The following is a 12,492-nucleotide window of genomic DNA, read 5'->3' on the forward strand; positions in this document are numbered from 1 at the left end:
CCCCAATCCACTACTCTGAAGATAAGCTGCTTTTTTCAGCCTGTGTGCAGATAGTTGATTAAAGAAACAGATGTAGAAATTTGTATGCATAACCAGAATTAATGACTTTCCTCTTTCAGTGCAGTGAATTCTTGTGTTCAAGAGCTGTAGTTTGTCTTCATCTCCACATGAAAGGGGTTTATGCTGCAGCTTATCAAGTATGGGCAGCTTAATTTTTAACTGTCGTCTGAATCTATTGCATTGCAAGCTAGTAGGTCATTGAAAATTTAACTGAGGACAGCGAAGGGGAGTTGGGAAGGGAAAGGGATAACTGCAAAACATTCCTGTGCAGTTGTCTCCTGCGTAATCAAATTTATGAGATATATTGTGCGTCTTAGTGAAAGTGCTTCCATGGCTGTGGACGTGAGTAAACCTGAAGCTCATCTGCATGTACTGCACAGCGGAGGTCGGAGCAGCTGCTTGGTGGAAAGGCTGCTTTGGTTGCCTGCTTTTCAGGGCTGTCTCTGTCTTTATGCATTTGCCATGTGCCACCAGTAGCTAAAATTCAGGGTCAAAAACAAGGGAGTTGCTTTAGAAGAACAAACCAGAGCTCCCTGTTCTCTGCCTGATACAACAAAAGGGTTATATCCTGGTCTTGGAGAAAGAGGAGGAAACAGGACTAGGCTGAAGCTGGCGTTTCGGCTCCACAATGAGTTAGAAGAGGCCTGTGAAAACATTGAGACCTAATTTGGAAAAAAAGAAAAGATGAAGAATTGGTGTCTAAAGTTTGTTCTGCTGGGTAGTAGCCAGTAGTGGTCATGCTTCCCTCCACCATGGTACTTGCGTATTAATTTTGATTTATGTGACGTTTGCTTGTCTGCCTTAAAGGAATAAAGGAGCTTTAATTTTTTTCTAATTTCTCCCACTGTCTCTCTTCTCTAAAGATTTGAATAGCGTTGTACCTGTGCATGTCTACTTGCAGTTCTGCTCTTCATAGAAGTTAATACATTTAAGACTGTTGTTTCACAAATTAGAAATTTTGTCCTCATCTCTCTTTGAGGTTTGCTCAAAGCTCACAAGGCTCTTTAAAAAGGAGCAAGCTTTAAAAAAAATAATAACAACGACAACAAAAAAATTAAACATTTGGGTTATTTTTCCATGCTGTAGCAACCCCTTAACTTGTTTATGGGGCGGTTACTGGTTGAAAATGCCACCCTGAGCACACTGTGTTCAAGCACAGGTCCCAGCCCTGGCTGCCCCCTTCTCCCACTGCCCCAAATCCCTCCCAAACCCCGTGTTCACCAGCGGGACGCAGCAGCCCTCAGCGCTCCTTGCAAGGACACCCCCACACCCACACACTCCAAATAGCTTCTGCTTTGCAGCGTGTTACGAGGAGCACCTCATTCACAGGTCTGTACAGAAGGAGGGCACAGAACACTTTAATATGTATGCATATAAAATAATGTATATAAATATACATACATCTTTTATATATAAATTAAACGAAGTGCCCCCTGCTGGAGTGCTGGCTGGCCCACGCACAACCTCCATATTTTGCTTCAATAGAAAACAGCATTTTTTTCTCTCTTTTGTTTCACTAACACGTCTTGCAGTGCTTTTTCCCTAGAAAAATGAGTTTTCTTTTATTTTCTATTGTGGGTAGGGATTCTGCATTCCTGATGCAAGGATATGTAGCCTCAGCCTTTCTCCTTTTTAAGATGCTCCTGGTAGCAACACACTGTGGATTTTGGGTTTGTTTGGGTTTTTTATTCCTCTTTCTATCTTCAGAGAAGGGAGCCCACTGTTTGGAGTGAAGATGAGCAGTTCCCCTGACCTCAGGAGCTCTCTGCGGAGAGGATCTCTCCAAGGGACACGCTGGTGCCTCCTCTCATGCAGTTATTAGCTTAGTGGTGCCTCTGCTGCTGCTCACATCAGGCACACGCCGACAGCTGAGCGGAGCAGGATGAGTCAGTGCAATGACAGCGCTCGCTCTCTGTCTCCTCAACCATCATTACACCCTTCTGAGTCAGCGGTGCTCTTTGCTGGGAAGTAGGAAGAAATCCATCTAAAAACAGGAATAGAAGAGATTCTTTTGAACAAGATTCTTGCAAGATTTTTAACGCCAAAATTGGCATTGGGCAACAGGGAAGTACAAATAAAGAAGATTTCATCCCGTGGCCACACACAGCTCTTGCTTGCCTTCATTCTCTCTTGTGACTTTTTGTAAATTCCAATGGTTTCTGGGTCCCCAGACAGCTAATTGAAGTAGCTGCTTCAAATATAAATAGATGCAGAAATGTGTAACATTAGAAACATTCTGTTCTGCAGAATGACTTCAGCTTTGAGGTTAAATAGTAGATACAAGTGTCTGACAGAAGATTTAAGTAGAATTATATCAGTATAAAAATACAGAAAAGCAGGTGAGAATTCTGGGGCCTGAAGAGAAGCTGCCATACCTCAAAGAAAATAAGTTATTTTTATAAATCTAATTTTAGCCAGTTTAGTTCTCAACAGTACAGGCTTGTTTTAACATTTCTTACCTTTGTTTTCAGTAAAACAGTATCTGTAAAGAGTCTCTCAAATGTGAATCTCTCTGCAGAAAGACTTCAGAGTTCAAGAACTCCCTCTGGCTCGTATTAAGAAGATAATGAAACTAGATGAAGATGTGAAGGTACACTCATGGGGTTTTTTCTTAAGTATTTATGATCCTTTTGGTGGATATTGTAGCTATAATCCCTTGCAATTCATTACTTATTATTGTCATCATTTATTATTATTTTTAAAGCACATTTCACCAGTTGCCTTGAATGCAATATTAGCTGGCCTTGCATAATTAAACTGAGCTGGGAAAGCAAAATCATTTGGGATCTTTGAAGGCTTTTGCAGTTTTGCTTTCTTCTGGTGAATACCAGGCTACTATATAATTCTGTGTGGTTCCTATTTTTTCTAGTGCTTAGCTGTCTCTTCACGTGTTTCCTCCTTGCTTCTCTCTATTTTTCCTTTCACAAAGCTATGGTGTTTAGTATGAAGAGTGATATCACTTAAATGTGTGCTACGCTGGTTCAAGTTTTACGGAAAAAGCGAGTAATAATTGAGGTAGATTACATGGGTTTGGTACCACTATTTGAGCTGAACCCTTGACTTGTGACTGATGACGACAACACATGAACTGACTGATGAAAACTTACTGACATAAAAGGAAAGGAATCACCTGCAGGGTCTGACTCTTGCACTGCTCCAGTCCTCCCTGGTTTTTAAGTTGGAAAACTGTCCAGACACTTACCTCCTAAGAGAAAAGAGAATGGTTTGAGCTTTCTTCTTGTTTTTCTCGCTGTGACACCATCCTTCTGTTAGGACAACTTCTAACATTTAAATGAGATCCTGAAAAAGGTGTGTGTTTTCTTCCTATACAAGGGAGCTATTCATTCAGCCTGGAAAGGGGGTGAGCCCTGGCCTCTGAGGTCCCAGGTCAGTGTCTGAACTGAATGAGTGCTAAATTTTTGATGATTAAGAGGAAGATGACAATTTAGGGCAGGGCAGAGCAAGGGGGGAGGTCTCTGGCCTGCCTGGAACATTAATCAACAAGAAGGCTGTACAGGGAGTAAGCATTAATGCCAAGCAGGCTAATAGTGAAACTGCTTAATTTGAGTAAAACCTGAGCTCGATACTTTTTAAGGAAAAGGAATATGGCGAGGCAGAGTCTTTACTCATGCCTCCAAACCTCCTTTGACTAACGTGATAACGTTACTCTGACTATGGCTTTGTGGTATTAGAATACTAATGGTAAACTTAAAAAATTGTCAATGTAATTGCAGATGATTAGTGCAGAAGCTCCCGTGTTGTTCGCCAAGGCGGCTCAGATATTCATAACAGAACTGACTTTGCGAGCGTGGATACACACAGAAGACAACAAGCGCAGGACTCTGCAGGTAACGGAGCTGCTCCTACCTAGCCTTCAGCTGCTTCATAAACTGTTTCCAACTCTTTGTTTCCATAATATGAGGCATGTTTTGTAGACAGTAACTTTAGTGTGTGTGTTTATCACTACAAACCTGTGTACAAAGCACAGTGCCCAGTGTAACTGTGTGACTGAAATGCTTTTTTCTTAATTTGTTTTCAAAAAAACCAAACGAGAACAACCAAAAAAAAAACCAAAAACCAAAGCTGCAGCTGTCAGCTAATTGTGACCTGCTCTAGCCACTCAGGATAGCTGTAGCTGTTGAAATTCTAGCTGGTTTGTTTTCCAGTAGTAGTTCTAATGCAAGCTTGTAGATGTTAGTTTGTGTCGATAAATGTGTAGAGATTAAAACAAAAATACCCTCCTCCAGAACAGATGACTGTTTCTTCTGGATTGAGAGGCCCTCAATAATGGTCATTTTTAGTGGTTCAAGAATAAACTGTAACTCTTTGGAGTCTTTTTATTAAAAAATTTTTTAAAATTAAAAAAAAAAAAAAAGGCACCTTCACTTTTAGTCTTACATGTTGACCAGAACTTGAAACTATAATAACCATCAGTTCAGGCCCTTGGATCAGAGGTGAGAGATAGTGATATTTAGGACTAAAGCTGCCCTATTGGGTGGGCATCCAGCCGCTCAGTTGCCACTAAACTGGGCTGATGCTACTTGCTTAACCCAGGTTTTATGCAGTCGCTGTGGGAAGGATGTATTTGATATATGTGCCATGAGCAAGGTGCTTTGTAAACACAAGTGCTGACTCAGGCATGTCCTGTTAACAGTTTTCAAGTTCTCGTGGATCAGTTTATTTCAGAACCGTCCTTAAATCCTGATCCTAATGTGTAAGACCCTGAATTGACTCAGGGTTTGTTTCTGACTGCCTTGCCTTCCACAGCAGCTGCCGGCCTGGAGCAGCTGCTCTCCGCATGGACAGTGCAGCTGGAGAAACGCAGTCTCTGCTTACAGAGTATTTGGGAAGAAAATTTTGAGTGAGAGAGGTCTGAGTTATGGAAGTCTGTTCCTGAGGAAATTGGATTGAACCCAATCCTCAGCATGGAGAATGAAATATGAGCTACATCTGTTCAGTAAAAGTTTTCTTCCTGGTGAAGATGCTTTTATAATGTGCTCTGCCTGCGGAATAAAAGAAATGTCTCCCTTGTGCTTTCTATGTGGTCATTGTTTGGCAATTAAATACCAAGACAGTATAAGGTTTAGAAATGTCAACTAACCATCAAATGAGAGGACTGATAGTCTTTTAAATTTTACCTAGTCATTAGGCAGCATAGACATCTTTGTCTCAAATCTTGTTCATATATATATATATATATATATACACTTTAAAAACTTATCTTCAGCTAGTGAGAATGAGATTTTTAATAGCTTCTTGAATTAGCCCTACTTGTTAAAATGGCTTGCAAGAATTTTAAAATGACAGAGTACTTATTTTAATTTTTTTTTTGTTTATTTAAAGAAATTCAGCTTTTTTAGCTTGGGGTTGTTTCAGATCTTAAGCAGATACATTTAAGTGATGAGTTACGGCTGCATAACTCTTAATTCAGGTCTTTAAAACTTTGACCTAATGCCATTCTTTGGATTTCTTTTTCAGTCAGGTTATAAAAGTAAAGTTATAAACCATTTTGAGAAGATGCTTACCTTGCCAGTCTTTTGTAGGAGCTCGTTGGCTCTTGCACGTCCTTTTTCTGATACATGTTTGGCCAGTTTGCTGAGTGTATGTTTTAATCTTCGTGCCTTCTTCTAACCGTTTTGCCCTTCCACATGCTGAAGCTTGTTCTCTCAGCATCTCTTGGGATTCCCCTGCCCTGAATAAGATCCTGTTGTACTTTATTTTTTCTTTTTTTTTTTTTTTAAACCCATCCCCAACCATACATTCTCCATATGTTGCCACCAATACATGGAGCAGTCATCCTGGTCTTTCTGCAAAGCTTCTTTTCAGATATCTTTGGGATTTTTTTAATTGGTTTTTTTTTTAGAATTCCTTTTTTTTAATGTGCTAAAAGGCTTATGGTGGTTGTTGTGAGCCCTCTGTAGTGAATTACAGCGGTACTGTTGTGGAGAGCCTCGTTAGGTCTGGTGGGCGAGTAAATGACTGTAAAAGCCTGAATTTGGTAAGCACCTTCTGATTGCACATCTTGGAGGCCTCACTCAGCACGAGACAGTGGTGCTGGTACTGAAACAGAAGCTCTCGCCACCGACTTGAGCGTTTGGTATCTGGAGAAGACGTTCTCCCTTGACTCAATTAAAAAGCTTTAACTTCATTTATCCAGTGACAAAATGGACTTCTAAAGCTGAAGGCTGGTTTTCTCTTTTTGTTGTTACAGAGGAATGACATTGCCATGGCAATTACAAAGTTTGATCAGTTTGACTTTCTTATCGATATTGTTCCAAGAGATGAACTGAAGCCTCCAAAGCGGCAGGTGAGACACAAATGATTGTCTGTCCTTTCCTTGGTGTGATTTCAGTCTCTTAAGGAAAAGAGGGTTGATAAACCAATAGAGAGTAAGATTTAAACATTAGGTTTATGCCTGTTTTGCATGTTTATTTACAGTAGTTTTCAGGTCCTTAAATTTTTTTATGGAAATAGAGCTTGAGTGGAGATTTGCAGAAGTCTGACTTAGGGACTTACTAAGTTAAACATTTCTAAATAGCTCTGATACCAAATGTTGCCAATGTTAAAAATTTAACTTTAAAAAGTGTGCTGAGTCTGACATCCTCTGACTTTTAAAGGGAGAAACAGGCTGCTTTGATTGAAAGTACCACCTCCTGCGTCCTTTGGGGCAGTCGTTGCTACTGTAAACATCCTTGACTGGAAGCTGTAAGGTGGCAGAAGGAGCTTTCAGTCGGATGTTTACAGCAGCAGGCTGCTGCGGTCATCTGAGCACAAGATCTATAAAACTTCACAGGCTTGTGTTTTACAAAGCACTTATTCCCTCCCTGTTTGAGACAGTGCTGAAAATGCAATGAAGTGGGGTTGAAGCTCAGTCTTGCTGCTTCAAGTGCACAAAGAAACAGCTCCAGCTCCTGGTAGGCTAACTTATCTCCTTCACCTGAAAGCTTGGTGTTTTGTTGCCAAAAGTTCACCAGTTCAGTAATCAGTACATCTCTTCTAGGGAACAGCTCTGTTGGGTCAGTGCTGCACCTTGTTCAGCAGGTCCTGGAATCATTGCCCAGGGCTCAACTGGACCAATTTCTTCTCTGAACAGTAAATTTCAGTTGTTTATAATAATTCCTTCAACTGGTTTTCTGATACTTTTGAAGGTTTGCAGTGTGTTAGCCTTTGAAAAAAATCCAATGTGGTCCTTAAAATAGCTTCTCTAGTGAGTGCTACTGGAGAGGCTGGCGTACTTTAAAACATCATTCTGGCAAGTGTTTTACTTGGAAGTTTTTCTTTGACATGTTTTTTTTTGTATTGTAATATAAATCAGGACAACATGCAAAAAGATCCCTGCTTTGAGCGTAGAGACCGGTGGTTCCATTGTGGACCTGGATTTTGGAGGTTGCTATTTTACTTTTTATCCTGAAGTCCTTGTGGTGCTACTGAAGTGACGGCCAAAGGGAGGAGACACACGCTTCATCCTTTCTGATGCTGTCCTGAGTTGAGTTTAACCTCTCGTTCTGGTTTCCAGAAGCAGCATGACTTTCTAGTAAATGAGGAAAATACCTTTATGTGTCACAGTATGTGCAGGAGAGTCCATCCTCCTGCTGCAGTCAACTATGGTTAAAATTAACAGCATCAGCATCCTAAGGCTTCGTTACAGGTGTGCTGGGAACTCTGTATTCTGTACCCATGGTGAGCATGGCACAGCTCCTTCCATTCCTTCCCTGAGTTCTCTGCTTTATCCCTGCAGCAGTGCAGCAGAGATAATTTATCCAAAGATCATTAATTCAGCATTAATTAAAAAGACAAAGCAGCAGCCTGCACAGCCGCTCTCGATGCTTTGCTTAACTAGGGGAAAGAAAACCCACGTTTCAGTTTGTTCTGCTTGATAAGCTGAAATGAGTTGGCTGCAGCCTGAAGTAACACCGGTTAATTCTGGCGTTGCAAATTCAGTTCTTTTTCTTTTAGGTGCCTCATTCAGTCATTCTCCTTTGTAGTGCTATTTTTAGAAGTACTCCATGTTTGGGAGGGAGAACATTGCCCATATCTTTTCCTTACTGGAGCTTTTTGGTTCACATCAGAACGTTCTGATTACAGAACATCCAAATTCTATAATCAAATGAATGCCTGAAGGGTTTTAATAGTGTGTTACACGTGTGTAGGTTGCTAGGTTAACGTGTCTCGATGATACACCACACCAGAGCTGTGTCTTTTGGATTGCCCAGCAGTGAAACCCTATCTGTTACTGGTTTGAGATAGGCTTTAGAGATCTGGTTTGAGATAGGCTGTAGAGGTCTGTCTCTCGCCGATACATCCCCTGGCCATGAACGCTGCTGAATCATTAGAAAACCTTCTTATGGCAAGAGAAGTTCAACGGAGAGCTGGCTGCCCGAGAGGAGCGTAGGTTAGGACTTAGCAGTGGAAAATCCTCCTTTGATTCGGCAGTGTTGAAAAGTGGCTGCGTTGTAGGCTGACAGCCTGCACTTCTTGGCTGGGGGCACGATCTGTGTTTTATCTCTACCGTGGAAAGGACAGTTTGACAAGTCAGCGTTGGTTACGTGGAAGAGCTGGGGATAAAACCATGACTGTTATGTTGCTCTGGTAACTAAAGCTATGGCTTGAAAATAAAAGATGGCAAACGGTGTGATATAACCTAGTTCAAGCAGATTTGGATTTAAAGCCGTTTTTGCCTGTAGCAAATGCAACTTAAACTGGAATAGATACTTACAGAAGGACTCAGTTGCCTTAATTGTTTCAGGATTCAGCTAGGAATTGAGGGTTGGAGAGCTCTAGAGATAACATGTCTAAGGACTGGGCTTTACAGAAACAGCCGCAGCTCTTCTGTGCGTGCAGTTTTATGGTTAACTGAAGACAGGTCTTGTTGAATATATATTTTAAATTTGTTATTAATCCTTACCCTGAAGGATTTGATGACACAAGTAGTAGTTCACTGATTATTCCTACATGTAGGAAGTACTGTGAGCATTTGATGGCAGTGGTTTGCAGTACCGTGGGATCGTGCTAATATTTGCTCTGAGAGCCAGGCTTAGAAGTCGCCCCTTGATTACAGCCAAGTGTGAACAGCTTAATCTTTGGGGGTAGTTTTCTGGTATGCTATTGAGAAACTCCCAGTAGTAAGTCTTTTCCTTAGTTGCTGTCCCTCTGAGAGGCTAGCATCTGAGCAAAAGGGCTCTCTTACTCAAGCATTACTCAAGCCTGATGCCCATCTAGACAACATACATTGGTCTTGTTTAATGTGAATTTTTCTTTTCCTGTCCAGTTGGATGCGCTGAAGGTAATCCATGAGCAAACCTCATTTAATGCAGGGGAGTGGAGCAGACTTGTGTAAGTGGGAATCTACCATGTTGTAGCACGTGTAAACATCCTACACTCTCAGCTGTGAACTCGAGGTGGCTGGGAGAGGATTGTTTACGCCTTCTGCCATGGAGTGAACATCTGGTGAGCTGCATCTTCCCTAAGGTGCAAGATCCAACTGCTCCTCTGGGGAGCTTGAGTTTTGGTTTTTGCGTATTAATGGTTTGCCAATTAACATCATCTCTGAAAATCTACTTCTTTGCCTAAAATATCATTAATCATAAGGGGCTTTTCTCTCTTAAAGACATGCTTAGATAAAACAAAACAGCAGTGTTACAGCCTGTGCTTCTGACAGTGAGCTGGAGCAGAGCCTTTTGTTTCTTCACACTGTTGAGATATTCCTGCTGCCAGCAGAATCAGGCTGTTAAGCCATGGTACAAGATGAAGTTGTTATAATTCTGGAAAAGCAGGATGTAAATAAATAAATAAAGGCACGACAGTATACATCAAGTCAGTGCCTTTTATTCCCAGGGGTTTGACATCGGAGCTAGATGGAGATTTGTGTTGGGCACGTAGGCTTGGAAGAGGGGTTTGTTGACAGATGAGGCTTTGTAAGTCTTCCTGGTGCATTTGCAATTCATTCTGTGTTAAGATAACAGGAGATGATGAATTTACTGATGAGAGTTGCGTGGTTTTCAGCTATGGTAATTTTACTCATGTGCTTCTCGTAATGAAATTGGTGACTACATTATTATACGTAGGGGATTGGGAATGGTTTTGATTTCTATATAGCTGAATAAATGAGGAAACCCATTTTGATTTATCCTTTCACATTTCCTTAGTTAAACTGTTAGGAACAAGGTGTTAAAGATACTTTCCCATGGATCATGCTTATGGGGGAGGTGTTTTGGCCGTGATTGGGGTGTTTGGACGTTGCCCCGTTCCCTCCCCGTTTACCTGTCCTTCCCCTGTGCCGCAGGAGGAGGTGCGTCAGGCTGTGACCCCAGCTGAGCCTGTGCAGTATTATTTCACGCTGGCTCAGCAGCCTGCTGCAGTGCAGGTTCAGGGGCAGCAGCAAGGACAACAGACCACCACGTCTACAACTACGATCCAGCCGGGACAGATCATCATCGCGCAGCCTCAGCAAGGGCAGGTGAGCGATGAGCGGCGGTCAGGGGCTTTGCAGGTCAGTGGAGCCAGTGAAACCCCTGACTCACCCGTATGTAACGTATTGTAGTATCCTGTTCTCACTGCTCAGAACAGTAACAATATAGAAATGTGTTTTCAGGTGCTCAGACACCTTAATAACAACGGTCATCTAGGTCCTGGGTTCCCTTTGTGGTGATTTAAGCATCAACAAGTAGCAGTGGGTCTAGGAAGCAGTGTGTCTATTACAGTCTTTGTATCTTGTGGCTGTTTCACCTGTGTTCAGTCCTTGCTTGGTCCTTCTCCCCGTTTTGAATGCAGAGCACCCCTGTGACGATGCAGGTTGGAGAAGGCCAGCAGGTACAGATAGTGCAGGCCCAGCCGCAAGGACAGACCCAGCAGGCTCAGAGTGGAACTGGGCAGACCATGCAAGTCATGCAGCAGATCATCACCAACACAGGAGAAATCCAGCAAATACCGGTAAGACTTTACCAGTAGAAACGTGCAACAGTCTTGTGAGCGAACTGTCTGCTGGTGTTCTGACATGAGACTGTATATGTATGATTTTTTAAGTGTAAGAGGAAGTTTGGATTGAGTGGTGTGTTTCCTGCACTTAGAGAGGAAAACTAACCAGGTGTGACATGAAAGGGGAAATAAATCGAACCCATCTAGTGTAGACTCATTGCCCACACCCAACACTTTCCCCTCAGTAAAATAGTTATGATTAGGAAGCAATAAATGAAATAGTTCCTGAATAAACCTTAGTTCTTTACTACAGCATGGTTTCAATAAAGCACAATGAGCTGCTTTTGCCTTTACTTGGTTCTGCCTCTGCAATCTGAAGTCATGACCTGGCAGACTGAGTGGGAAAGGTGCCATCTGTGAGTTATTAATAAACTTTTATGTTATAAGAAATATTTCTAGAAAATACTTGGAGCTGGTTGGAGGAATGGCTTTGCAGAACCAGGAAATATCTCTTCATTTTCACATCAGTATAGACCTGCTGTGGCCTTAAGAATGGCATTCTGAGTACCCAGCATCAGCAGTACAGTCTAGCATGTGTCCTAGGTTAACATGTGGGTCAAAAAAATGTCACTTCCCCCCTGCCATAGCTTATAATCACAACAAAGCTGAGTCTTTTGGTTCCCATCTGGAAAATTTCACACCTCTTAAAGAAAAAAAATCCATCCAGTTCTGTGTACGTAACCAGCAACCCAAAGGTCAGACCAAGTGACCAAGACAAGCATTTCACTTTGTCTTTGCTTTCCGTTGCTAAGAAGCGTACCTGCAGCTGTGGCAAAACTGAGCTTTCACACAAGTTTTGCTTTTCAAGATTTGCTAAGCTTCCCTCTGTACGTCTGGCAAATGTTCGTGCTTTGACATAGCACCTTGAAAGAGGTTTAGATTGTGGGTGTTGCCAGATTTTTCCAAGTCACTTCCAAATTCTTTTTGTCTCTTAAGTCTTCAGCTGATTCCTACTGCTTGGCTTAAGGTGTTGGTCAGAAAGGAAGAGAGTTGCTTGCCAAATACAGTGTTTTACTACCAGCAACCTTTTTTCTTCTCTGCATTCTCCACCACCTTTCTTTTACATTTTTTTTCCTCTTCCTTTCCTTATGAAAGTCTTTCCAAGATACTTGTTCTTCAAAACATTTTGGAAGGAGATCTTGACCTCCAGCCCAAGTGAATCTGTTACAACAGTACTGAACGTCACAGCATCCTCCTTTGGTTCAGCAATAAAAGAACAGTTCAGACTTGTTTTCTGGTTCTCAAGTGAATGCTTAACTCCCTACAAGAAGGGGGCCTGGAGATCTGCTAGGAGAAAGAATTCTTTATAAAGTAGCTGTGAGGGGGCTGTAACCTTCTGCACAAAGTACTGTTCTCCACGTAGGTGGATCCTGTTGCAGGTGGTCCTGTGTTTTAGGAGTGTGAGACTGGAGGCTTTTGAATTAGTGTCTGTTTTTGGCCAAGCTTCTACCTTCCTCT

General features: G+C 41.9%; 1 protein-coding gene across 3 annotated transcripts in view; it reads left to right on the forward strand.

Moving 5' to 3' along the window:
- Positions 1–12,492, forward strand: part of NFYC (nuclear transcription factor Y subunit gamma) — a 35,014-nt gene that overhangs the window by 18,137 nt on the left and 4,385 nt on the right. For all 3 annotated transcript variants that reach the window (XM_068417613.1, XM_068417615.1, XM_068417614.1), the window contains 5 exons: positions 2,579–2,650; positions 3,795–3,908; positions 6,272–6,367; positions 10,343–10,516; positions 10,831–10,989. In XM_068417613.1, coding sequence (XP_068273714.1) covers positions 2,579–2,650; positions 3,795–3,908; positions 6,272–6,367; positions 10,343–10,516; positions 10,831–10,989 — 615 coding nt within the window. The remainder of the gene's footprint in view (positions 1–2,578; positions 2,651–3,794; positions 3,909–6,271; positions 6,368–10,342; positions 10,517–10,830; positions 10,990–12,492) is intronic.

This window comes from Nyctibius grandis, chromosome 24 (genome assembly GCF_013368605.1).
Source record: "Nyctibius grandis isolate bNycGra1 chromosome 24, bNycGra1.pri, whole genome shotgun sequence".
Taxonomy (NCBI): domain Eukaryota; kingdom Metazoa; phylum Chordata; class Aves; order Nyctibiiformes; family Nyctibiidae; genus Nyctibius; species Nyctibius grandis.